Source organism: Chrysemys picta, chromosome 11 (assembly GCF_011386835.1).
Source record: "Chrysemys picta bellii isolate R12L10 chromosome 11, ASM1138683v2, whole genome shotgun sequence".
NCBI classification, from domain to species: Eukaryota; Metazoa; Chordata; order Testudines; family Emydidae; genus Chrysemys; species Chrysemys picta.
This window is the reverse complement of record NC_088801.1, coordinates 59,899,296-59,927,183: the sequence shown is the minus strand read 5'-3', so window position 1 is coordinate 59,927,183 and position 27,888 is coordinate 59,899,296. Positions and strand designations below refer to the sequence as shown.

General features: G+C 44.2%; 2 protein-coding genes across 7 annotated transcripts in view; both read right to left on the bottom strand.

Moving 5' to 3' along the window:
• ABI2 (abl interactor 2) overlaps nucleotides 1-1,967 on the bottom strand; it is a 118,853-nt gene extending 116,886 nt beyond the window's left edge. The window contains exon 1 of the mRNA XM_065560974.1: nucleotides 1,845-1,967. The gene's annotated coding sequence lies outside the window, so the exon portion shown is untranslated. The remainder of the gene's footprint in view (nucleotides 1-1,844) is intronic.
• An 11,445-nt stretch (nucleotides 1,968-13,412) lies between these two features.
• Nucleotides 13,413-27,888, bottom strand: part of LOC101949166 (cytochrome P450 20A1) — a 21,597-nt gene continuing 7,121 nt past the window's right edge. For 5 of the 6 annotated variants that reach the window (XM_005306215.5, XM_005306214.5, XM_065560966.1 and 2 more), the window contains 8 exons: nucleotides 26,227-26,305; nucleotides 24,660-24,775; nucleotides 23,632-23,686; nucleotides 21,642-21,762; nucleotides 20,245-20,356; nucleotides 15,722-15,786; nucleotides 13,908-13,997; nucleotides 13,413-13,746 (listed from right to left, as the gene is read on the bottom strand). In XM_005306215.5, coding sequence (XP_005306272.1) covers nucleotides 13,596-13,746; nucleotides 13,908-13,997; nucleotides 15,722-15,786; nucleotides 20,245-20,356; nucleotides 21,642-21,762; nucleotides 23,632-23,686; nucleotides 24,660-24,775; nucleotides 26,227-26,305 — 789 coding nt within the window. In that variant the 3' untranslated portion in view covers nucleotides 13,413-13,595. Of the gene's footprint in view, nucleotides 13,747-13,907; nucleotides 13,998-15,721; nucleotides 15,787-18,720; nucleotides 18,847-20,244; nucleotides 20,357-21,641; nucleotides 21,763-23,631; nucleotides 23,687-24,659; nucleotides 24,776-26,226; nucleotides 26,306-27,888 lie in introns of all 6 variants that reach the window. The other variant, XR_010591365.1, reaches the window with a different exon arrangement.

Below are 27,888 nucleotides of genomic sequence, written 5' to 3'. Positions count from 1 at the left end.
AGTATGTTTCCCCAATAGGACTACAGCAACCAAACGGTTAATCATTTTCGTTAATGTGCGGAGGCCTATAACTCAGTGCTAATCAATTTGTCTGCTTTAACTAATTCTGGTTTTGGTTCAGTTTGCATCCCCTTTGAAGCCTTCATCTGCATACAATTTCAATACATCAGCAGACTTCCACATCAAAGCTGTCTTTACTACCAGTTAATAATCCCCCTTGCACAGAGTTTGAGATGTGCATTTTTTTCCCAATGTTCATTAAATAAAAAGTTCCCTTGGAATTTGCAATCTAATTATATTTGCTGATCTGCAGTAGGCATAATCTCCAAGGCCTATCATTTATTTGTATAATAGTCTGGTTTTTATCAGTACATGTAGCTTTTCCAAACAAAACAATTCACTTAGGCACAGTTGCTGTCTGCACTTCTGGAATCAGGAGAACAGCACCCATTTGTGTATCAACTATCATTTAAGCATTCGCTCAACTAGGATAAAGGATATTGTTTTGGGCATGGGTTGGTTATAGTCATTAAAGTGCCAGAAATTGAGAAGTGTCACTTAGAAGAGGATAGCAGCAAACTTGCATTTGGTATGACATTTTTTTTCTTCCTTAACTGCCAACCTGATTTTTGTAAGTAGCTCTTAAAAAAATAGCAGAAAGGAGAAATGTTTAGCTTCTAAAATGGCTGGAAGCTCAGTGAATTTAGCAGCCCTTATGATAAAACACCAGCAGTAGAATTCCACCTCCTCAGGAATCAGCAGTATTTCTCACTGCTAACTACCTTTATTATCTGAACGCCTGCCCACATGCGTAATTGAATGAGTCACATAAGCGAAAGACTTGGTGGAGTTTTAGGAGGAGACCACGCTGTGAAAAACCCTATCTTATCACAGAATGAAGATTATAGCTGAGGCAATACTTTCAATATCTGTGCAATGGGGGAAAAGAAATGTAAAGGCAAGCGGAATTTTCAACACAAAGGGGATTTAGAAAATTAGATTGTTGGGTTTGGTTTACTGTATTTGAGCACTGCAGCTGCAAAAGCAAAAAGGCTAACGCAGGATGTAGTATTGCAGTATTTTTACCTCCTAGTATGAAAAATTCACCATCAAGGGCCTGCTCCAGCATATTATTGTCAGAGAGAGTTTTGCCATCAACTTCAGTATAAATAGAATTGGTCCCTAACCACTTAGCTGTGCTACAGTAAAAACCTGAGATCTGATCTAGCAACCCTTTTTTTATTATTATTATTATTACTAATTATTTTATTAAGGTGGGCTCAGATTTTTAAAAGATATGTAGGTGTCAAGGTTCCTTCCCCACTCTGAACTTTAGGGTACAGATGTGGGGGACCTGCATGAGAAGCTCTAAGCTCAATTAACAGCTTAGATCTGGTCTGACTGCCACCACTCCCAAGCACTAATTCCCTTCCCTGGGTAGCCTTGAGAGACTCTTCACCAATTCCCTGCTGAACACAGATCCAACCCCTTGGATCTTAAAACAAGAAGAAATTAACCATCCCCCCTTCTTTCTCCCACCAACTCCTGGTGGATCCAGATCCAACCCCCTTGGATCTTAAAACAAGGAAAAATCAATCAGGTTATTAAAAAAAAAAAGGTTTTTAATTAAAGAGAAGAAAGGTAAAAGAAAACCCTCTGGGAGAGATTAGCATACCAGCTACTCTCACAGACAACAGATTTCAAACACAGAGGATGTTCCCCTGGGCAAAAACTTAGTTCCACAAAGAATACCCAAATACCCAATTTGATGATTCCTCTAATTGCACAAGACAGGTTACAAAGAAATAAACATAAACCTATTTATTTCCTTCACTAATACTCACTACTTAATAAGAGGCTGAATTCTGGAGCTTTCCCACTCCGGTCCAAAGTGAAACTCTGACTTAGACAAAGGGAACTTCCCTCCTTCCCTTTGAACCAGTTTGTCCTCCCATTGGTTCCTCCGGTCAGGTGTCAGCTAGGCTAGGTGAACTTCTTAACCCTTTACAGGTAAAAGAGGCATTAACCCTTAACTATCTGTTAGTGACAGTAGGCATCTAGTGGGATTTTCAACATCACCAAAATCCCATTCAAAAGAAGAACAGGAGTACTTGTGGCACCTTAGAGACTAACAAATTTATTAGAGCATAAGCTTTCGTGGACTACAGCCCACTTCTTCGGATGCATATGTGGGCTGTAGTCCACGAAAGCTTATGCTCTAATAAATTTGTTAGTCTCTAAGGTGCCACAAGTACTCCTGTTCTTCTTTTTGCGGATACAGACTAACACGGCTGCTACTCTGAAAATCCCATTAGGCATCTATCTGAATATTTAGACACCGTTTAAATACCTTTAAAAATCTAGTCCACAATGCCTAGAAGTCCCAACAGAGTTTAAAGCCCCATTGTGCTAGGCTATGCAAATAGTTGTATTGAATTCATTGAAACTACATACAATAAATAACAATACATGTGAATAAAAGCTCGCAAACCTTGGCCCACTCTAGCGGTAAATTGGAATGGTGAATTAGCAAGCGATGAATTTGCTTCTTTTTTACAAGTAAAGTCACTTCATATCCAAGGCATAATCTCCTGCAGATTTAATGTGAAACTGTTCCACTGGCTGACTGAAGGGTTAAGTGATTCAAACATCCTCCTTCTAATACAATGCTTTGCTCAATGTTGAATGTGGGACACCTGCATTCTCCCCACTTGTGCTAGTTGACTTTCCAGGGCACACCACAGTCTATTCGTGCAGTCATCACTATCATCTTCAATGAACTCACTTAGTCCTATTGCTCCTAAGATGCCTTTTCATCTGTGCAAAGGTTTTTAGAATGCGATGGGTGAAAACAGGACAACACTCCTGCAAAGCATGAAAGAAAAGACAAATTTGCAAGCAGTTTTGCAACATTATGTGTAATCACCCTCCTTTGCATGCAAGAAGGTGTTAGGCAGTAGCAAATCTGCCAGAAGGTTGCTTTGCTGGAATGGAAATCTTATTTGTGGAAAGCTTAGAACTACATAAGAATGCTAATAAATGCTGCAACAAGCCAGCAGCTTCTCAAATGGTTGTGCAGAGATAATCCAGTTACCACTGTCGGATGCACGTACTGTTTTGAAACTGTAGTACACTGGGTTCCATCACTAGCAACACGAGGATTGATTGATCTCTATCAATCAGCCTTTGACAACACTGGGTTCTGAAACCTACTGAGCAGGAATTGCTGTTCCTCTGTTAGCCTAGATTTGCTGGCTCTCCAAGTGTTCCATCATAATACAGATTTCAGAACTGGAGAGTCACTGTGCAGCATGAGAGCTGAAAGGCCTAAATTGTCTTCAAGGAGTAGATGGACTAACAAAGATATATGTAATTAGTCGCTTACATCTGAATAAACTGCACAGGCAAATTGTTTAATGTGCCATTCCAGGAATTACAAACCCAGGGTGTGCCATGCCTTTCAATATTAGTGGTGTGGCATGAGGCCACCACTGTGCCCTCTTGATCAGTTAAAAAAAAGTATCAGAGTCTGGCTTGAGCAGGCAACAACAAAGAGAATCACAATGACAAGAAACTATGTCTTAGAGCTGCATAAAGTAGTATTTTGCCACTATGTGCCATGACTTGTCTTTGTCACCAGTGAAGATAGAATAATAGGCATGCGGGGCTGAAAGGCCCTCGAGAGGTCATCTAGGCCAGCCCCCTACGCTGAGGCAGGACCAAGTAAACCTAGACCATGACAGGTGTTTGTCCAATCTGGTCTTCAAAAGATGTAAGAAAATCCCTGTGAAGGGGGAATAAAATGTTGTCAATTGGAGGTGAACCTTGACTCTTCCTGGGCTAGATACACAGCTAGTGTTACATTGGTGTTGCTTAGGGTTACCATACGTCCTCTTTTTCCCGGACATGTCCGGCTTTTCGGCACTCAAACCCCCATCCGGGGGGAATTGCCAAAAAGCCAAACATGTCCGGGAAAATGGCGGCTCTGCTCCTCCCCTGACTCTTCGGCTCTGTTTAAGAGCCGAGCTGCCCAAGCGCTATGGGCTTCAGGCAGCCCCCTTGCCTCCAGACCCCAGCCGCCGGCCGGGCACTTCCCCTCCCGGGCTCCGGCGGCACAGGGTCCGGAGGCATGGGGGCTGCCTGAAGCCCATAGTGCTCGGGCAGCTCGGCTCTTAAACAGAGCCGAAGAGTCGGGGAGGAGCAGAGCCGCCGCGGCTGGAGCCGAGAGAGCCGAGCTGCCCGAGCGCTACCGGCTTCAGGCAGCCCCCAGGCCTCCGGACCCTGCGCCGCCGGAGCCTGGGAGGGGAAGTGCCCGGCCGGCGGCTGGGGTCCGGAGGCAAGGGGGCTGCCCGAAGCCCAAGCGCTACCAGCTTCACGGTTTGTCGGGCAGACTCCAGACCCTGCGCCCCGGCTGGGCGCTTCCCCTCCTGGGCTCCAGCTGCGCTGGGGAAGTGCCAGCCGGGGGCGCAGGGTCTGGGGGCTGCCTGGCAAACCATGAAGCCGGTAGCGCTGGGGCAGCCCTTTCCACGTGGCTGCGAGTGGGAGGGAGGAGGGGGCGGAGTTAGGGTGGGGAAGGGGCGGAGTTGGGGCGGGGCTGGGGTGAGGAAATGGGCGGGGCCAGGGCCCGTGGAGGGTCCTCTTTTTTTATTTATTAGATATGGTAACCCTAGTGTTGCGCCATTGACTTCGGTGCTGATTTCCACTAGCTGAAACTACAGCTTGGTTTTTAACACCCCCTGACCAAAATGTCCAAGGGCTACTTACTGTTTTTCCTCTGTTCTAGTATAGTTAGATCCTTCCCTGGTATAATAGCCTGTGATAATTTGGGTCCCAGCTACAACCCTGCTATTTGTCCTAGCAAGAGGCTAATATCTGGCATTTATATAGTACTTTTTCATCCCATAGGCTTTTATACACCATATATATACAGAAATGGCCTCAGCCATCAGTGAAATGCTGTCACTCAGGCAGCTGGCACACAGCACCCTACACGGTGATATGGGAGTGGACATTTTGGCCAATGACACTAGGACCAGCTCTGTCACTTACCCCGCAAAAAATGTGTCTTGGGTTTTTGGATTCTTTGACAGAGGGCTAACTATAGCATTCTGGTCACTGAAGTCACAGCAGCATAGAGAAGGCTGCAGGGGTCACAGTTTCTGTTGCGGGGTGGGGATTATTGACACCTGGGTGGTAGTTACTGGGCTAATGAGACAATTGGCTCAGTAACTAGGAGGTTATATATATAGTTGGGAGGAACAGGAAGTAGAAGAATACAGAGGGTGAGCTGGAGAAGGTGCTGCCTGTATCATGTTCTGTCTTGCCTGGGAACTGAAGAGCAAATGTACATGAGTTGAAAGGGGGAACAGCCTGGATGTTTGTGATAGAAAGATGGCAAAAACAGGCAAGTCATCACTGCTTACTGGGTAGCTGAAGCAGTGTCCTCTTACCTACTATGGAGCAGAGAGGACCATGGTTGCAGAAGTCTTGTCTAAAAGATCTACAATGTATTTCTGTTGGCAGGATGAAGGCTGCCTTACCAGTATGTGATCCTGTGTTTCCAAGGAGTCCTGGCTTTTCAAGTATGATGCTCAATAGTCCCCTTGCTGCAGTGGCTGAGTCATTTATTGACTTGAAAGTGTCAGTTAAAAATACCTTTTTGTAGTCAGACCAGAAATTTGGCAGGAGAGGAGTCAGATCTCTCATCTCTGGGCTCGTCATACCAGTGACCTGCTTGGATTTGATGATGGGGGGGGGGGAGGGGAGCAGAGCAGAGAATGCTAGTGGTGTATGGCTATTAAGAAATTGATCTCTGCTGAGGCTTGACTGATGCCCTACAGCCAAGAGGGGATATGGTGCCATTAATGCTGCTGTCACCAGAGGAGCCTTTGCATTGATTGTAGCAGGATTTCACAGGAGGTGCTTATGGCAGGGTTACCAGGCATCTGGTTTTCAACTGGAACGCCTGGTTGAAAAGGGACCCTGGCAGCAGGGCCGTCCTTACCCGTATGCAGCTGCACTCTGAACCCTTCAGTCCAAACCTGAAACCCTAATTTCTGGCCCCATCTGGAGCCTGCACCCAGAGCCCATTATCCCCTGGCCTAGCCCGCTCATGCAACCCAAACCCCCCACCCTGGAGCCCTCACCCGCCTCCTGCTCTCGAACCTCCTGCCCCAGCCCCGTGAAAGTGAGTGGGGGTGGGGGAGAGTGAGTGATGGGGTTGGGCCTTAAATTAATGGAGCTATCCCATCTCCTAGAACTGGAAGGGACCTTGAAAGGTCATCGAGTCCAGCCCCCTGCCTTCACTAGCAGGACCAAGTACTGATTTTGCCCCAGATCCCTAAGTGGCCCCCTCAAGGATTGAACTCACAACCCTGGGTTTAGCAGGCCAATGCTCAAACCACTGAGCTATCCCTCCCCCTTGGGGCAGAGGTGTTCAGTTTTGTGCCATTAGACAGTTGGCAACCCTAGCGTATTGATTCCAATGCCAGACAGGATCCGTATGATCATTTGTAGGCTGCTGAGCTTCCCCAAACTAATTCCTCAAGCACATCTTAGAAAAACAGCCAACTGTGATTTAAAAATTGTCAGTGATGGAGACTGAACCTTGGTAAATTGTTCCAATGGCTAATTACCCTCACTGCCAAAAACGGACGCCTTATTTCCAGTCTGAATTTGTCTAGCTTCAACTTCCAGCCATTGGATCATGATGCTATAACCCACGTGCAGGATTCTGACTAGGGCCAACGTTTTGTCTCCTCTTTCTTTGCTTTTTTTGAATCTTAAGTCCCTAGTTTCTCTTGGCCAACTTCTATTTTCAGTTAAATTAGTGGAGGTGCTATATCACTTGGTATCTAAGCACTGACTATAATCAGAATTCAGGTTTCAGTGGTAGCTGTGTTAGTCTGTATCAGCAAAAAAAAAACCAAGGAGTCCTTGTGGCCAGGTCCGGCTCCAGGGTTTTGGCCGCCCCAAGCAGCCCCTCCTCTCCCACCCCACCCCCCAAAAAAGTCGCGATCTGCGGCGGCAATTCGGCGGGAGGTCCTTCGCTCCAAGCAGGAGTGAGGGACCATCCGCTGAATTGCTGCTGAACAGCTGGACGTGTCGCCCCTCTCCGAAGTGGCTGCCCCAAGCACCTGCTTGGTAAGCTGGTGTCTGGAGCCGGCCCTGCTTGTGGCATTTATAGAGGTGGAACACAACAAAATTTGTCCATGTGGCTTTTAATGGCAAGCACTGGCCCTTGCTAAACAACCTCCTCCGTCAGGGAGATGATCATATGCTTTTTCCCAGGCATTTGGCCAAGGGAACAGGACAACGATGGATACTTCTGTCCTGCTGGAAACAAAATTTTTCTTTGACAGTGTTAATATCAGGCTGATGGCACATAATTTATCCGGGGGGGCTGGCTCTCCAGGAAAAAAATGCCCCCAAAAGTAGGAAAAATGCTTTTTTTTTAAAATCCCCAAACCTTTCAGGGAGATGCAAATATGTTTTGAATGCCAAAATTCAGAGATTTAAAAATATATATCTTGAGGCAACATTGCCATGACAACTCTTATCTTCTCTTCCCCCTCTCTCTCCCCCCCCCACCCTCCTGTTCATATATGAAGTATTTTATGTGTCTTTTCCTGGTGGTTCCTTTTACCCTTCCCCATCCCCCAAATCCTGGCACTTCAGCACAAGACATGTCATGTGGCATCTGCCTAACTGAAAAGTGATCACTGAGAACCCTAAAAGAGACAGCTGCCAATGTGGTGCTCATCTTTGAGCGCCAGGGAAACACCTTGCATCCCATTTAATAGCCCTAGCTCAGGCCAAATGCAGTTCTTGCTGACCTCCTAGTATAGTTGCAGTGGTATCAACTTCGGGTGGCTGAAGGCTTAACCACGAATACCTTTAACTCAAGCATTAAAAGCTGCTGCTTTAAGTTTCAGACCAGAGCACCTCCAGGAGGGAGAAAGGGGTAGAGACCTGTTCCCCAAACTGCTTTCACAGATGTGATCCTAGTTGGCTCCCTTTGCACTAGCTCCATATATAAAGCTGGATACAGAATGGATCCAAATATCCAGTGTACTTCTAGTGCACTAATCAGATGCTGGTATCTATACACCAGCATCTAATTCCAGGTAGTTCTTTCTGCAGTAATGATAAAAGCCTTGAAAAGAGCCAAGTAGGGTCACAGTGAAAGGTGAGATTCTAGTTATTACCTAATGGCAGAGCACATTTTTCTATATTATCTCAGACACTGCAGTGTAGTGATAGTTGACCTTTAAAATGGGTGGTTCTGAAGTGCCCATGAAGGTATTATCCAAGTGGTTTTCCAGTTTGCATGGACAACCACTGGGGTTTGATGTATTCAACACAGCATAAATGGGGAGTTTAAGCTTTTCAAGGTGTTTTAACAGAGGAGTCCTAGAGTGGCCAAACAAAGACTTTTCAGAGAGCGAGAGTCAGCTGGCCCTGAAAGTTATTTCCACTGCAGGATGCAAAGTGAAATATACAGCACTCAGCCCAGAGATGGATGCCACAAATACTGTCAGCCATTTCTTATACGTCAGGTAATAGGCTATGCATATCACTATTCCTAAGCAACTGGTTTATATGCTGGGGAATAGTGACTACGAGCTAATGCCATTTAATGGCTATGTGGAGGCCTGGCTGAAATAAGATGGTTGTCCTAGTTGACAAGTACCTGTATCACAAAACTACCACCATAATAGCACTTCTTGTCCCCCTTTGTAGTCTCCGCTAAAGACAAGCGCCATGATGCCGCAATACGAATAAAAAGGCAGCCCTCTGTACCCACTTAGCGCCTCCAGAACTTGCTTGGTTCTCATTGCAGGAACCTAAACAGGCAGGGAGACAGATTTACTGCTCACCCCTACACAGGTCTTACTTCTATGCTAAAATACCACAGATAACAGAAAATAACCTTTCTGTATAAGGTTTAACCATCCTATAGGATTTAAGAGAATTATAGTTTTGCTACAGAATACAGTAGAACCTCAGTCACACACTGACCAGGCCCACACACCTCATTGGGAAGTCTGCAATAAGGCAACAGCAGAGCCAAAAAAACCCCACACAAACAAAAAGGCAAATAGAGCACAATACAGTGTTAACTGTAAACTACTAGAAAAATAAAGGGAAAGCAGCATTTTTCTTCTGCATAGTAAAGTTTCAAAGCTGTATTAAGTCAATGTTCAGTTGTAAACATTTGAAAGAACAACCATAATGTTTTGTTCAGAGTTATGACCATTTCAATGCGCTGAACAACCTCCATTCCCAAGGTGTTTGTAACTCTGAGGTTCTACTGTAGAAGTCTATAGGACAGTTTGAAGAAAAAAGAAAAAAAAAAAAAAAGCCTGTGGAGGCAATTTCTCTACCATCCTATTCGTTTAGTTTCTATAGGACTTTTCCACAAGGGCTGTACTGCTGCTGCATAAGTTGACCCTGTTCTTGACTAGAGGGGCTTTCTGTCTGAATGCTTTGACAAAGGTGCTAAAATGGCAAACCTAAACATTCACTTAAAAAAACCCCCAGCCAATGAACCCCACGCACATTGGAGAAAAAACAGCTGCCTACCGGAAATGACCAAAAAATGTATTTTTGAGCTTTGAATATGAAAATGTACTACACCTCTACCCTGATATAACATGACCCACTATAACACAAATTCAGATATAACCCCGTAAAGCAGTGCTCTGAGAGGGCGGGGCTGCACGCTCCGGCGGATCAAAGCGAGTTTGCTATAACGCGGTTTCACCTATAATGTGGTAAGATTTTTTGGCTCCCGAGGACAGTGTTATATCGGGGTAGAGGTGTATGTATTAATAAGGGAGCAGATAGCAATGACCCTTGAACTGCTGCCTGTAAAATAAGTCATTTTGTTAAAGAAAAAAGTGCAGCTGGGCTGATGACTTGTGAACTAAATCTTCCAATTTGAAATGACAGATAGTAAGCAATGAAGAATGGTTGCTTACAGTGTTAAGCAAATAATTCAGTCACAACCTTAATGTCACTCAAAGAAGTGTAATAATAATGTACCTGTGCTAGAAACTTGTATTCTGGGCATTTATCACTTCCTCCCATTTCTATCAGCACTTGGCACAGTTCCTAGGTGATATGGGCAGTGATTTTTTTACACTGGCACTGACCACTAGAGCCAATACAAGCTATTCCTCAGATGTTAGCCTCGTCCACCTGACTGGGCTAGATTCTTCTCCACTTACTGATTTTTACACTAGTATATTGTTTGCATTCCCCTAACTGTGCACAGTGTAGACATAGACTAAGTTTACAACTGCTGTGGAGTTATTCCCAATTTACACCAGTATAAGAGGTGAATAAGCATTGTGTGTACCTGACACTTTAATGGACATCACAAGAATACATCTTATCCCAGTTCTGGGAACTCTGAACAGAACTAAACAGAAGGTTGATACTTTTGGACAATTATTTTTGAAAGAGCTTCCTAGTGTCTGAATCATCATTCCCATTGTGTGACAGTAAGAAAGCAAATTGTGGCCTTAAGTATACTACAAAATCAGCTATTCTCAACAGATAGTGTTATTCTGCCACTCCAAGAATAAATTATCCTCCATTTTGGCTCCCCTACACACCAGGGATATTTTAAAATTGTGTATACTTATTTTTCCAAAGAGTTTTGGAAATATCTGCAACCTTTGGGAAAATTGAGTTTTACATAAGCAGTGAAGCAAGGCTTAGGGTGCATTGCTATCTGGGGCAGGACCAACCTTCAGTAACATGGAGGTCAGATTAATGGAGCTCTTGCGTAATTCATTATGAAATAAACATCAGTGAGGTGCAAGGGGCTGAGTCACACAGTGATCGTTCTTTTTCTACCCAGAAAACAAAGATAGTAAAATATATTTTTCCCTCCCACCCACCACTGTGTATCAATGGGATCAGGGACCATTCTGGAGTTTTGAATCTCATCAGCTCCACAAAAGCAGAGCTGATGTTCTGAACCCAAAGGCAGGGTTTTCGGTTTAGATTTCAACTGAAGGTGGCATCAGATGTTAATCCAATCAGAGCCACTAGGACACTGTTTAGGCTGGCAGTGAGCAACAATAAAGAAACAGACACTTTTAGAAGAGCCGTGTTTCCCAACCTGGAGGTGCCAGAGAAAAGGATCACAGTGTAGGTGAAGAAAGCTGCAGCTGCCCAGATCTATCTCCCCACCTGAAACATGCTGACCCTTCTGCAGATGAGGGAGAAGGTAGCTCCTTGGAAGCTTCTCCCCTTCTGCTGTGGCTCTTAAAATGGCTGGTTGCAAGAGCAGCTCACATGTGGGTGGCTGCAAGCTGAAGTAGCAGCCTTCCAGCCCAAACTTCTCTACTCCACCCCCCAGATGAGCACAGCCAGCACCGTGTTGAGAGAGGGAATGGAGATCAGAGTTATCAGATGTAGGAGGTTTAGGGGGAAGGAGCAGGGGGAAGTGGGTGAGGAAAGCACATATAAAAGAAAAACAAGGAAGAGTGAGAAAATGGACAGAATAAAGGAGAGAGGACACCAAGTGTGTCAAGATTTAGGGCAAGGGGGACATGAGGGCAGGGGACTGGACTAGATGACCTCTTGAGGTCCCTTTCAGTCCTAGAATCTATGAACACGCTAAAAAAAAAAGAGGTTGGGAACTACTGTATTAGGGCAATGAGAGGGAGAGTGCACAAACAGGTTGTACTTGGTGCTAATTTGGCTAACAATGGTTGGGAAGAGGACTCTGTAAGGGGCTTTTTACTTGTAAATTAGAATATTAACCCAAAGGCCTATAAAATCAGCCCTCTCCACTTCCAGCATTTGCTCTGCCAGCCTTGTAGTGACCTCATGCTATGCGATTAATGATGTTCAGCAATCATTCCTGATGCTGATTAAATCAGATGCTGGCCTCAAAATCTGCTGGCTGGAGAATCCCTGCCTGGTTCTTTTTAAAACTGCCACTGCTGTTTTAGCAGGAATTGGACAACCATTTCCCTTCCCAGCCCTCCATGACCAGCCAGGGCCACCCCTCCCCACCAGCACAGTTCAGTGGACCCCCCCCCCCCCCCCCAATCAGGGGAAAACTAGGACTCAGGTGATGTCTCCTGGCTTCCCCCCACCTCACTGTATGGCCTTGAGGAGAAACGGGAGAGGAACAAACCAACCAGAGACCCCAGCCAGCTGGAGCTGTTGGGCTGAGAAGGCATCAAAGCAGGGACCTGGGCCAGTCACAGAACTTCCTACGGTTTTGACTGGACTGTCTCTGCCCTGCGCTGATTGGCTATTTGCTCCAACTCTTCCTCTGCCTAGTTGCTTCACTTCACACCTGACCTGCCCCTTTCTCTCTTCTCCCCTGCCCCGAACACCCCTTTTTTCTCCAGCATTCCCTTGCCCCTCCCTTTTCTTTCCATGTAGTTTATCCTAACTAAAAGCCTCTAAAAAAGTGCATTATGAAACTAACATGCTATTCGCTGCCATCACTCTCTGCTGGGGTGTTCTCCCCTTTCCCCCACCTGTGGGCATCTTGCCTAGTGAGACTGTAAGCTCTATGGGTCAGGGACCAGCAGAAAACTGTGTTTAATACAGTGCCTAGTACAGCCTTGCACTAGAGCAGAGGTGGGCAAACTATGGCCCGGGACCACATTCGGCTCTCCAGACGTTTTAGTCCAGCCCTCGAGCTCCCACCAGGAAGCAGGATCTGGGGCTTGCCCCACTCTAGCCAGGGAGTGTGGTCAGGGTCTTGCCCCACTCCACACAGCTCCCAGAAGCAGTGGCACATCCCCACTCTGGCTCCTACGCATAGGGGCAGCGAGGGGGCTCCGCACACTGCCCCCACCCCGCAGCAGCTCCCATTGGCCAGGAACCACAGTCAATGGGAGTAGCAGGGGTGGCGCCTCTGCACAGGGCAGTGCCTCTGCATAGAAGCCACGGGGGTGGGGTGGGGGGGGAAACATGCTGCTGTTTCTGGGAGCTGCTTGAGGTAAGTGCCCCCTGACCCCCTCCCGTGCCCCAACCCCCTGCCCCAGCCCTGATCCCCCTCCCACCCTCTGAACCCCTGGGTCCCAGCCCAAAGCACCCTCCTGCACCCCAAACTCCTCATCCCCAGCCCCACCCCAGAGCCCACACCCACCTCCGGAGCACCCTCCTGCACCCCAGCCCCCAAATTTGTGAGCATTCATGGCCCACCATACAATTTTCATACCCAGATGTGGCCCTCAGACCAAAAAGTTTGCCCTGCATTAGAGGGCTTTATGGTTTCCTCTGACGCATCCAGCTTTAGCTACTGACAAATAATGGGCTAGCTGGAGTATTGGCCTATTCCAATACTGCAGTTCTTATGAGTAAACTGTAAGATTATGTTGCTTCCTTGAACACAAAATGGCTAGAGGTCAAAATAATGTATCCAAAAGGCATAAGGATTAAATCTACTTTAATATGACAATTTTTTTGAGTTACAAAAAATACCAAGAGGCTGCTGGGTTAAGAACATAGAAGGTAATGAAACAGTGACATTAAACCCTTGACCAGTTCAGCATGATGCAGGAGGGTTCCTCTCTGAGGCACTCTCTCTCACACACACTCCTGGCTTTGTTCACTCAGCTTCTCTTGGATACAGTTATCCATGCTTCTTCCTTTGGCGAGGTTACCAGCTCATATTTGGTCTCCATGACCTGCCCTTTCACGGGATGCAGATTTAATTTCCTTACCAACATACTCAGCAGCACTGTAGCCACCATATAGGCAAACCTAGGGGGAAAGAATTATAAAAAGACAATGAGATAAATTCTGCAGTCACTGCTGATACAGTCTGCCAGAGCTGGTGTTCAATACTTGACAAATTTAAGAGGAACAAGCTGTTCCTTCCTCCCCTGCATCCACACATAAACATAGCCTTTTCTTTATCTCACCTCAACTCTGGGCACTCCTGACTTCCCGAAAAGCCCAGTAGGGAAAAGTTTTTCATAGCGGATTCATCATTGAATCTGTCTGGATCAAATCTGTAAGACAAAACAGGGACTGATTCCTTCCTGGCTATACATGCATGTGTGTGTGTGCGCACCTCTGTACACATAAGGGGCAGAGATTAATGAAATTCTAAAACTCAGGATTCCACTACTTTGCTATTTGCATCAATCGAACGCCTTCTCCCTCCTACATCATGCAGATTGCGAAGAGCACATGCAATCTAATTTCTCTCTCCTTTCCTTCTCCACTGCTTACATGAAGATTTCCAATTCTTCTTGCCCCTCACCCTCCACTTCAAGCAGCTGGCATGTGTGTGGGGGAAGCTGATGATTCATTAGAACGAGAAGAACTTGTTTCACATTGGGTTGATGAAAGCTTTAAGGGAACTACTGGTTTAATTAAAATGAAATTCCCATAATCAAGTAACCGACAGGAGACTAATAAAATGCCAGGCAGCTTAAAACATGAGCTATGATATTATAGAAAATATGCAATTAGATGACTTTAAGGCAATTCTCTCTCACTGTGTATTAGATCCTTTCCATTACACTTCAAACCGTTCGCTCCCTGCCTGTGCCTATGAACTACAGCTCTGATCCTACTCCGATTAAAGTCAAAAGGAGTTTTCCCATTGACCTTCAGTGGCAGGAGGAATGGGGTCTACATTCGCACCCTAATTAAAAGTGGCCAATTACAGATGGTATAACAAGAAGGGAAACTCGGTCATTTAGAAAAAACTGTTGAGAGCTGACATTCACCCACACTATATTAGGACTGGACTGTGGCTAAACTTGCTCAGGTGGGCAAAAGGAGGGCACACAAGAAACCCTCAAACACGCCTCCCTTCCCCAAGTCAGCCACAATCTCAGCCCTTGGTCTACTGGCAGGCAACAACTGGGTGTGTGTTGTGCTGACTGTGGGCCATGGCCCTGTTCTCCAGCTTCCTCTCCAGCCAGTGCCCCCTTGTCAAACTAAGGACAGTGCAGCTATCATTCTGATGTATGATCCCCTAGTGCTCCTGGAGGCATTAGCTAGCATGATGCTGATAGGGCAGAAGGCCTCTCTGCCCTCCCTCTTCCACTGAAGCAAGGGTTATGGCTGTAAGAGAAAGAATAGAGCCCTTAGAGCAATTTTTTCTCCCACAAGCTCCACTGTCTTTTCTCTCAGACTAGAATCACTGACCCACATTCCTTCCTGCCTAAGCTATGTTAAACCAGTGTTCAAAATTGCCACCTGGAGGCCAAAGCAAACTACAGCATTTCCTTTTGCCCTCTGGAGTTCTAATTTTCAGGCCAGGATCCTTTTTGTTTTCATGGGTGGAAATACTGAGGAAGAGTTTCCTTCCCCTTAAAAAACAAAAATCTTTGACTGACATTTCCTCCCGTGAGCCATTGTTTTATAGTAATGAACAGTGATTTCAAATCCATTTTAATCACTGTTTTCCCCTTGCAGCAAACCTGAAAAATAGTCCCACGGCATTTGCCAAGGGAGGGCTGTGAATAATCAGAAAATCTGTTGTTGTTCTCCTTAATACACAACCAATATGTAGCCTGCAAGATCACATTTGGAGTTACCCAAAACCCTGGCCTTGGTGACAATCAAGAGACCACAACAAATCTTAGCAGGGAGTTCCTTCCACCTCTCTCCACGACAGGCTACTTAAGGAAGGTTTGACAGCCTACCCATAGGGACATTGAGAGGCAAAATCCAAAAGAAAAAATGAACAAACTATAATAAAGCTTTTGGTATCCCATACTTATAGGGTGAGGCCCAAGCTGAACTGTCCTGAAGCACCACACCCAGAGCGTAAAGCACAAGAGTCTGAAATGAAAAGAAAAGAAAAAACACATCTGAGTCAGTGTAGAATACACAACAGGGATAAAGTTACCACTAGACAGTAACCATTAGACAGCCCTTATGGAAGAGTTCTATATAGAACATAATAGAAAAGGACACCATTCAATTGGGGGTTTGGGGACCATCACATCACATTTAATAGCATATCCTATCCCCAACACCTTTAATTTTTAAGCTATCATTTTCTATTCAATTGCATAGGTCTTTAGAGCAACTTTAATTGGACTCTGTTGGTTTCTATAAAGGGTGGGGAATCAAGCCACTAAGTTCATATCCAGATCCAAACTTCCAGGGTGTTCATATCCAGAGTTCAAGTTTAGCTCATATTGAGATAGGAGCCAGTCACAAGTTCAGATACAGATTCAAACTTCACTAAAATTCTGGGGGTGTTGGCCAGGGATCTGGTTAAATCCCATCTCTAGTACACAAAGACAAAACCTGTTTCACACATGATCTCCTCATTCCTCCCACAACTAGTCAGGCACAAATAATGCAAAGTATGTTAAAGATTGGGACTGAGCCCATCACCAGCATAAATTCAAGCCATCACTTCCATTTGTGCAAGGAACCTACTCAAAACCATATTGAAATTAAAACAGAGCACGTGTGTCAGGGAGCAGTTTAATGTAAGCAAAAGGGAGCCAGCACCATTGTGTCGGCTCTGCTCAACCCAACCAAGTACAGAGAGAGAGAGAGAGCGCGAGTGAGAGAGAGAAATGAGATCCAAACCCTCAAAAAGTAGCACTGCCTTGTAAATGTCAACCATATATGGCTTCCAAATGTCCTTAATCACAGTCCCAGGGCCCTTTACTTTTTTTTTTTTCCAGCACCTCTGTTGTGACATACCTGTTCTGAAGAGTTTACAATTTACAGGCCAAGTTCTGTTCTGTTTATGTGAGTTAGTCCCATTGGACCAAATTCATACCCGATGCAAGCTGATGCAACTCAACTGAAATAAGTGGAATTGCAATAGATTTTGTTCTGGTCAGTGAGTAAGGCAAGCAGCATCTGCCCATAAATTAGGATTTTATAATTTAAGAGCCCAGTTCTGCCACCCTTGCTCATAGTTAGTAGTACCTTAGGGCCTGATCTATTGCCCTTCTCCCACTGACTTCTATGGGCTCTGCATTAGTCCCTTACTTTGCAAGTAAGTCCCACTGGAATCAGTGGACTGCATGCAGAGTAAAGTCTTTCTCTGTATCTGTAAAGGTGACAATATCAGACCCTACTTGGTGGAATGATGATAGGAACTTGGTGGAGGAGTGATGACAATCAATGGGACACTAATACCAGGGGACCTAATATATAGGCCATGCTTGTGGGGGCGTGGCACCATATGTGAAAGAAAGCATAGAGTTAAATATAGTAAACATCTTAAATCAATCAAACAGTACCACAGAATCTTTATGGATAGAAATTATGCTTGAATAATAAGAGGATAGCTGTAGTATACTGGCCACCTGACCAGGATGGTGATGTTGACTAGAAATGCTCAGGGAGATTAGAGAGGCTATTAAAAAACAAAACTCAATAATAATTGGGGATTTCAGCTATCCCCGTACTCACTGGGTACATGCCGCCTCAGGACAGGATGCAGAAATAAAGTTTCTAGATACCATTAATGACTACTTCTTGGAGCAACTAGTTCTGGAACCCAAAAGGGGAGAGACAATTCTTGATTTAGTCCTAAGTGGAACACAGGATCTGGTCCAAGAGATGAATATAGCTGAACCGCTTGGCAATAGCGACCATAATGTACATGAGCGTGGGGGAGAATACCAAAGAAGTCCACCACAGTAGTATTTAACTTTAGAAAGAAGAACGACACAAAAATGAGGAAACTAGTTAAACGGAAATTAAAAGGAACAGTCACAAGAATGAAATGCCTGCAAGGAAACTTTTTAAAAACACCATAATAAAGGCTCAAACTAAATGTATATCCCAAATTAATACGAATAGTAAGAAGACCAAAATAATGCCACCAGACTAAACAGAGTAAAAGAAGTGGTTAAAGTAAAAAAGGCAGCCTTTAAAAATTGAAAGTCAAAACCTACTGAGGAAAATAGAAAGGAACACAGAGTCTGGCAAGCCAAGTGTAAAAGTATAATTAGGCAGGCCAAAAAAGAATTTGAAGAGCAACTAGCAGAATCTAACAGCAATTTTTTTATTTTATTTTTTTTAAGTACATCAGAAGCAGGAAACTTGCCACACAGTCAGTGGGGCCACTGCACAATCGAGGTGCTAAAAGAGCACTCAAGGAAGATGAGGTCATTGCGGAGAAGCTAAATGAATTCTTTTTTATAGGTCTTCACTACAGAGGACGTGATGGAGATTCCCATACCTAAGTCATTCTTTTCAGGTGACAAATCTGAGTAACTGTCCCAGACTGAGGTGTCAGTAGAGGTGGTTTTCGAGCAAACTGATAAACTAAACAGTAATAAGTCACCAGAATCCTGAAGAAAACTCAAATATGAAATTGCAGAACTACTAACTATGGTACGTAACATATCACTTAAAATCAACTTCTGTACCAGATGAAGGGAGGGATAGCTAATGTGATGCCAATTTTTAAAAAAGCCTTCAGAGGTAATCCTGGCAATTACAAACCAGTAAGCCAAACCAGGCAAGTTGGTTAAAACTATAATAAAGAACAAAATTGTCAGACACATAGATGAACACAATTTGTTGTGTAAGACTCAACAAGGCTTTTGTAAAGAGAAATCATGCTTCACCAATCCATTAGAATTCTTTGAGGGGGTCAACAAACACGTGGACATGGGTGATCCAATGGGATAGTGTACTTGGACCTTCAGAAAGCCTTTGACAAGGTCCCTTAAAGCTTTTAAGCAAAGTAAGCAGTCATGGGATAAGAGGGAAGATTCTCACATGGATCAGTACCTGGTTAAAAGACAGGAACAAAGGTTAGGAATAAATGGTCACTTTTCAAAATGGAGAGATGTAAATAGTCGTGTCCCCCAGGGCTTTCTACTGGGATCAGTGCTGTTCATCACATTCATAAATGATCTGGAAAAAAGTGTAAACAATGAGGTGCATGGTTTGCAGACGATACGGGTAACTATCTTGAGTAATTTTGTAAGTCCAAAACAGACTGAAGAGTTACAAAGGGTTCTCAGAAAGCTAGGTGACTGGGCAACAAAATGGTAGATGAATTTCAATGTTGATAAATGCAAAGTAATGCCTATTGGAAAATAATCCCAACTATACATACAGAATTATGGTCTCTAAATTAGCTATAACAACTCAAGAAAGATCTTGGAGTCATTGCGGATAGTTCTCTGAAAATATCTGCTCAATGTGCAGTGGCAGTCAAAGATCTAACAGAATATTAGGAACCATTAGGAAAGGGATAGATAAGACAGAAAAAATCATAATGCCATTACATAAATCTTCAGTATGCGCATGCCTTGAATATTGCATGCAGTTTTGGTCACCCAATCTCAAAAAAGATATATTAGAACTGGAAAAGGTACCAAGAAGGGCAAAAAAACAAAAAAAACAAAACAAAAAAAATGGTTAAGGGTATGGAACAGCTTCCATACGAGCAGAGATTAAAATGACTGGAACTATTCAACTTGGAAAAGAGTCAACTAAGGGGGGACATGATAGAGGTTTATAAAATCGTGAATAGTGTGGTGAAAGTGAATAAGGAAGTGCTATTTATTCCTTCACATAACAAGAATCAGGGGTCACCTAATGAAATTAATACACAGTAGGTTTAAAACAAACAAAAAGAAGTACTACTTCACACAATGCACAGTCAACTTGTGGAAATCGTTGCCGGGGATGTTGTGAAGATCAAAAGTGTAACTGGGTTAAAAAAAAGAACTAGATAAGATTATGGAGGATAGGTCCACTAATGGCTATTAGCCAAGATAGTCACAGATGGAACCCCATGCTCTGGGTGTCCGTAAACCTCTGACTGCCAGATGCTGGGACTGGATGACAGGAGATGGATCACTTGATGACTGCCATGTTTTGTTCATTTCCTTTTAAGCATCTGGCCACTATCAGACAGGATACTGGACTGGATGGACTACTGGTCTGACTCAATATGGCCATTCTTATGTTCTTAAATTAGGATCTGCTGTGCACAACTTAGCCCAGAAACAGACACTCCAGCAGAAGGAGTCCATGGAAGGCATTATAATGAACCACTCAGGGTTCTAGAATAGTCTCTTCACAGAGGAAAGGGGAAGAGCACCTTTTAGGCTCCAAGCTAAACTGCACAAATATCAAAGACAGACTGTCATCTTGGTGTAAGATGTGCTGGAGAAATAATCTGGCTTTGACAGTAATTGGGCACAGTGCTCCCCTTCTCCACGATAATGGGAACTTCAGAATCGCAAAGAACAAAATCAACCAAGAGGAGAGGGCGAGTTTGAGCTCCCAGCTCTGTCCTACCTCTTTGGGGATAATATGCTGGTCAATTCTTCCCTCCAGCTCCTGCAGCCGTGCAGCAATTGGCGTAAGCTTTGCTGTCCGCACCGTCTCACACAGGACCTGCCGGCAATACCTGCAACCAGAAGTCTGTGCCAATAAAGCTTTTTCTGAGACAAGCAAGTGCATGTTTCTGTGGTATCAGGAATGGCTGTTCTGCATAAGGCTGCCCTAGATTTGCTGACCCTCTGCATTTGGGATCACAGCTCCTCTCCCAGAGCTGCTTCCAGGACACACTCAGTGAGGAGTCCTGAACCATTTGCAGATGAAGCAAGCGGGTTTCTATGGGAGGTTATAAAAATAGTATCTGTTCAGTGGCCAGCTGATAGCAGCTAGACAACAAACTTCATCAAGGAGAGACTAGGAAGCTCTCTCTCCAGCGTTCCACTGCTCCACAGGGCCCTACAATAGCTATAGCAGGGGACTGCAGAGGTATGCTGCATCAGTGGCTGGAGTTACTCTCTGAGATTTGTTTAAGGCATCTAGCACTGTGGCATCTAAGCGCTGAGGCACATGCTTTAGGGACACTGGCAAGACTCCTAATCCTCCTTGTTGAAAGTGCAGCGCACAGTGCCCTGTCCTCATCAACCACCTCAGGTCATGTCCCCACTGCTCCCAATCACACCTACTTTGGAGGGCCCTAATACTCTTAATCCTCTGCACCTTGGTCCCAACTCAGTAAAGCACTTAAGTGCTAAATAAGAGTGGGGACTATATTGTACTGCACCTCACGTAAGCGGGCCCACTCCTGATTGGGCACTACTGCAACACAAACAACACCTAGATTACTATTATTCGTAAGGTTGAAACTAAGTTCTACAGAAATTTAATATGGTACTAGTGAAATTGTCTAAAAACCTACAGTTGAATAGAGTCTAACACGTTTTTTTTTTTAAACCATCTGGTAGAATCCTACACCAGGGGTATAATTCTCTGTTGCTTTCTATAGTGTGGTTCTAACACCTACAGAAAAAGTCTCTCTCCTATTCACTCCTCTTGGACTTTTCCAAAGGGGTACACAGCCATCAACAACAGTCACCAGCCAAGGATACCCCCTTTGTTCCTGCTCAAAGGAGTGGCAAGACATGGTTCAGAGCATAGCTTCTGAGCCCACCACAAGGCATCTTGTCATGGGGCCCAATCCAGCTCCAAATGAAGTCAAGGGAAATGCTCCCACTGACTCCAAGCAAACTCCACCTGGGCTTCTGATGGGCATGCTCCCTGAATCACTGGACACACTGGTCAATGTTGCTGCTCCCCCTCCTTTCACCAGCATGGATAGGAGTCAGCCTTTAGCATACAGGATCACAATGACATCTTATTTAGCTTGAGTGCTTCTCCCACTCTTAACGTGGACCCACCTGAGCTGCTCAATTTTCTCATGTGTAAGTGGGCCCTTTCCGAGAACTCGGTCCACCTCCTTGTAGAGGTTCTGCTGGACTTCTTCTGATGTTGTCAGGAAATAGACTGCCCAGGTGCACACTAAGAAAGGAACAAGGAGAGTGCTGGCTCAGCAAATCCATCTCCTCATTTAAGGGGGACAAATCAACTCCAGTCTTCCTGGTCTGTCTCTGCAATGTTACTCTTCTAATGCAGTGAAGAGGCATTAGGGAGACAAGAGATGCAAATGTGAAAGGATAACATCTGTATGAACTATAAAATGTAGCTGTATAGAATTTACCCAGTACACCTTATTGATTCTATACTGAATAATAGGACAGAGTCTGAATGATGCTACCCAGGGATACTACAATCTGGAATCCCTTTTCCTGTCCTGGTGACAAGAAACTTGGGAAATACTGGAAAATGATCAAACCAAGTGGATTAAGAAGGAAATGGTCATTTAATGGGGTTGGGGTGCTGCAGCCTCACAGCTCCATGATCCACACAGAAGAGACCAGACAGTCCTAAGAAGGGTCAACCATTCCATACTGCTGCTCTTCCCATAATCCCCAGAGCATAGCTCCTACAACAGTCATACTGCCTGCGCACAGACCAGCACTCAGGGTAATTGGAGAATTTAGACCATCAGGTTAGATTTAACTAAAGGGTCCTGAGTAGTAAATCTACCAAAGTGAGCTCCAACGCATGTGGAGAAAGCAGCGAAAACCTCCCCTCCCGCAGGTGGGTAATAGGAGAGTGGACAGTGCTGGCCAGGAAAGGGATGTTACTGAGCAGTTGGGGATTCACTGATTTAGCACTTCCCCTCAATGGAGCTCTTATAGCCCCCTGGCGGAGCTCTGATGGGAAGGTGGCAGCAATATTGTCACTTGCCCCCCTTTTCTCTCTGTGCACAAGAGGGATTCAGGTGGCACAAGGGGTGTATAACAACTCCCTGTACCATGTTGCTGGATCTGGTCTTTTTTGTATCTAGCAAGAGACTTTTATGATATACTATCTAGGCAGATTTCTCCAATAAAATTATCAGAACGATAGACAGCTCTAAGATGAAATAAGCCCATGTGAAGTAGTGTTTCCAAGCTGCAAGAAGTAAGAGTGAGCAGGCATTTTGCCATTTTCTACTCTTGAGGTTGTACAGGGGGTCCCATCAGAAAATTAAACAGCCAAAACACTGGTAGAGAGAGTTCCCTGTATCACTGACATTCTCTTTATGTGAGCTTTGCTATTTGACTTTCAATACCCTTCAACATCTTGGTTAAGTGCTATATTTGGACGGTTGTCTTCAGGATTCCAGATAAGTTGGATGACTTTGGGCCTATTAATCCTTCAGATTTAGTTTAGAAAAGTTCCCCAACATAGTAACAATGTGTGCAGCCAAAAGGTTTCCATTTGGTTCTTATTTCTGTTTGCTTTTCTCATAATCCTTATATGAAAGCAAGTAACTTAAAAAAAAAAAAAAAAGTCGATAGCATACAGGCTGTAGGGAAACATGAAACAGCCAGTCAAACATCAGATTGCTCTAAATCTTCCAAGAGCAACACAGTTTATTTCAAGGGATGATCGTTTTGGGCTGCTTCCCCTCGGTACAATTTCATCTAATTTAGCATCAGCTGGATGGGCTTAGAGTCCAAGTGAAAAACAGCAGCAGGAAATTTTAAGACTCACTACATGACACGGGGCGGGGGGGGGGGGGGGGAGGGGGGCGTCTAACAGCTTGGCTTCAATCCACTAGAACCCACTAACTAGAAAGGTGCGCCAACAGGGAACCTGGACAATGCCGTAGAAATACCTGCCTGAATAAATTTCTAGTATAAAGAGAAAAGGGAAATTTTGCTTTTTCTTTACATGAAGATAAATTTCATCTCACCATGCTTTTTTTTTTTTTTTAAATATAGCTTAGTCCCCTTATCTCTGTTACAGAGTTGAAAGCTGCCTATGTTCTCTACTTACGGTTAGCCGTGATTACACACCCTGCCAGAGAGAATATCATCGTGTCTTCCAGGATCTATGAAACAAAATCTGGTTCAGGGGTATGGAGTCAGAGAAAACATTAAAGAATTTAATGACAAATCACATCTTCCATTCCACCACACTAAATCACCTTAACTCAAGACAGCATGAAATCCAGCATGGAAGGATAGGACTGAACTCTCTCTATAGTGCTTCCCCTGGAAGGATTTTGGGATTCCCTCCAAGACCTTTTCCACTTGGCTTATCCAGAATGCCTTGTCCAGTTTTGGGAGCACACTTTATCCAGTCCTCTGGAATTCAAAAAACTCAGTGCGAATCTGGACTTGTCCCTGAGGGTTCTTTATTGGAATTTCATAAAGCTATAACTGAGGTGATCAGGCTCACGTGTAGGGGTTGGTTAGGGTGCACCACAACTCCAACGTACATAATTATAAATCAGATTATATACATACTCTAAAAGAGTCCAACATGTGTATTATATTCTGCATTCTATATTCACATGCTTTATGAGTCTTACTAATTTTGCAAATCAATCCTTGTATAGATTATAAAACTACTCATGCGCTACAAACGGTGCTAGTAAGCAAAGCTGCAACTGCAAGCTTATCACACATTACTCTTCTTCTTACTATTTCTTAATCTAATAGCTACATATTAGTTACAACGCCACTTGTGAATTCATGCTTTGTCCATTGTTAACCTCTGTTTCCTTACTTCTGTTATTTTCTTATTAATGCAAGGCTTAAAACGGGTACTTAAGCAAAGAAAGATTCTTAATATAAATATCCATCCAGTTAATAGAACAATAAAGCAGCAAAACAGAAAGTAACCAAAAATATAATGCATTTAAAGAGTGGAAGATGAAAATAAATACACGTTATACAATAGTGAGGAATCTGGACTGAACGAGATGCAAGACAGACAATCAAATGCTAAGATGTAATTTACACTTGATCTAGTGAAACTCCATTAGCATGTAATGGTACGTCCACAATAGCTGTACATACCTGCTTGTCACTCAGGTTCCCCTGCAGTAAGGAGTCTATGAAGACGTGTCGGTTGAAGCTCCTGCCCCGCCGCTCCTTTGTGACTTTCTTTAAGACGGATTCCATCTCCATCAGAGCTTCAGGCACACAAACAAATCATTATTTTAAAAGCTGGTCACACCCAAAAGCAGCAGAGGACTCTTCTAGAATCCATCTTCCCAAAGAGCTTTTCAGGCAAACTGTCCATCCTGTGTCCATTGATAGAAGAAGACTCTGTACTGAGCATGTTACTTAGTGTCAATTTGCAAGAAGTTTACTGTAATTTAATCTAAAAATGCGTGAGTCAAATAGAGAGAGATCACAAAATAAGCTGACACATCAATGGTACAGCTCAGATCACGAGAGCAAGATCAAATAACATTCAGGGTTTAACAAATCACCCCACAAAACATTCTTATACTTCACTCAGATCTCACAGCCTGTGTAGTCTATAGAGTTATTGCTACTAATCATTCACATTGTTGTAGCACCTCAATCAACATCAGGGCCCCATAGTGTGAGGGATTGTACAAACATATAGTAATAGACAGTCCCCCTTCTGAAGAAATTGTCCAGGTAGAAAAGACAAATGGTGGGGAAAGGGAAGTATTCATTATCCCCATTTTACAGATGGGGAACTAAGAGACAGAGAGATTAAATAACTTGCCCAAGGTCACACAAGAAGTCTGTGGCAGAGCCAGGAATGGAATCTAGATTTTTCAAGTCCCAGGCCAGTGCCTTCAGGACAAGACCTCCTCCCTCTCACATGCTGTCTGGGGACACCAGCAGAACTTACACACAAAATAAAGGAGATCAGAGTTTGCTGTTGTGTCATACTGCTATAAAACTGGTGTAATACTAATGAAGGCAATTCTGGATATACATCAGCTTAACAGAGCAGAATTTGGCCTAATGTCCTTAAACACACAGCACAAGTGCAAGAACGGGAACACCCGGTTTTTGTGGGTTTAAATTAAATCCTTAATATTACTTTAATATTTTCATAATAATTAAAGAGAGAGACAAAACAGCACAAAAATAAAATAATCTGATATGGCAGCATATGAAAGTTGACATGAGAGAACCAGATGCATAACTGAAAATAGTAAGCTATACTGGGAATACCAATGTACAGCACGGAAGGCATTGGTTAAAGCCACAATTCAGGACTGCTACATTCTGCTTCATGGCTAACTAAGGAAGAATGGTCTTGTAGTTAAGTCACTAAACAGGAACTCAGGAAATCCGAGTTCAGTTTCCGGCTCTGCCACAAGCTTCCTGTGTGACCTTGGGCAAGTCGTTTAACCTCTCTGGGCCTTGTCTGTAAAATAGAGATGACAAAAATTCATTACCGCACAGGAAAATCGATAAAGTATGCAAGGTAATCAGATGCTATGGTGATCAATTCCACAGAAAAACCAATACATAAATAAATATGGGCAAATCAAACACCTTCATATGGTAGTTACCTCAAACACAGTAACCACAGGTGTGTGAATGAGCCAATAGGGGGAGTTGGGAGTGGTGGTGGAAAAACAAAACAACTTACCATCTTCATATAGCTTTTTCCTGGTCATACTTTTGTCAAGTGACCCATCCAAGAAACCCTTTCCAATTTCTGCCCAGATCTGAAAGAGGTACAGATGAATTCCATTACCCTCCAAGTCACAGGTTGCTGGCAGCTTTGCCTAACTTTATCCTGACACACACACACAAAAATGAAGACTTCCCCTTCCCTATAGGAGCAAGAAATAGGTCTTGTTTTAAGTGTGGGCACAATCACATGTGCTGCTGTGTTTGTGAGGCTGTTTGCAAAGTGCTGCTGGAACTGAGCTGAGATGATGCAGTCAGGGGATTAATTACAACTGAAAAAATGAGATATTTCCTGAGTGGGAGAAGGAAGGCCCTTACTTTTACATCACTGATTGGGATCTGTGAGGCTCATTTGGTAGCCCAAGTCTAAGTGACTGAGGTTAAGAGGAAGAGCTTTTGGTCAGACTGTAAAATTCTTTGGTTCTCTTAACAAGCATTTAATTCCAATGACTATTGAACATCTTGGAGAAGATATCTTTGTTAAAGATTCAACACCCCTGTCATTCTAGGTAAGGTGCAAAAGCTCACAATGTACATTCCAGAGACACCTCAGGGATTCCTCTAGCACAGAGGTTCTCAAACTGTGGTCTGTGGACCACCAGTGGTCCATGAGCTCCATTCAGGTGGTCCGTGGATAGTTCCTCTAAGGTGCATGCCTGGGCAGCCGCACACAAGAGAACGAAGGGCCAACCACTTAATTAGTGGACCCTGGAGAAGACACACATGTAAGGTGAGGTGGCGGCCTGGGGGGGGGCGGGGGAGGGAGAATAGGGGGCAGGTGGGAGGAGGAAGTGGGGTGAGAAGAGGGGCTGGGGGAATCTGGGACATGCAGGGCTGCGGCGGCCAGAGAAAGAGGCAACATCCCCCAGCTCTAGGGCTGTGGTGAGAGACGGGAATCCTTCCCAGCCTCAGCTCAGGGGCTGCCGCGGCGGGGCAGAGGGAGAAGAGACCCCCATCCTTCCCAGCTCCATCTCGGGGCTGCCGCGGAAGGGGAGAGAGGGCACATCCATCGCATTAGAAAGGTAAGACTACTGATATTAAAATATGAGTTGTGTGCTTTTATTTGTAGAACAAAAAACATTAATTATTATAAAGTTTTTTTTATATAGCGCTTTTATCCAAAGTGCTTTACAATAGTTAGCTAATGGTACAAACAACATTTGGAAAGATCATTAAGTGGTCCGCCGAGACTCTCAGCAATTTTCAAGTGGTCTGCGGAAAAAAAATTGAGAACCACTGCTCTAGCAAAACCTGGGAAGACAAGACTTAACATTCTTACTATTTATAAAAGGTATAAAAAATCCTTTGTATGCCTCATTTATCCACAAGGAAGCAAAAAAGGTTACAAACCCAAATTTTAAAAACAAGCCTTTGCAGATAATCTTTAAGAGGCCCTTATCATATCTGACAGAAACACTGGGTTCCTGTGTTTTCTCCATTGCACCCTCGAATCCTCATCTTTGGAGCCATCAGCATTCTGGCTGAAGTCTGGAACTCACATGATGGGTCTCAGAGATTGCTTTTGAGAGAAAAGTGGGAAAATATGGCCTCAATTTACAGAATTGCCAAGCACCCACAGCTCCCACTGACTTCAGCTAGAGTGGTACTCAGCACCTGT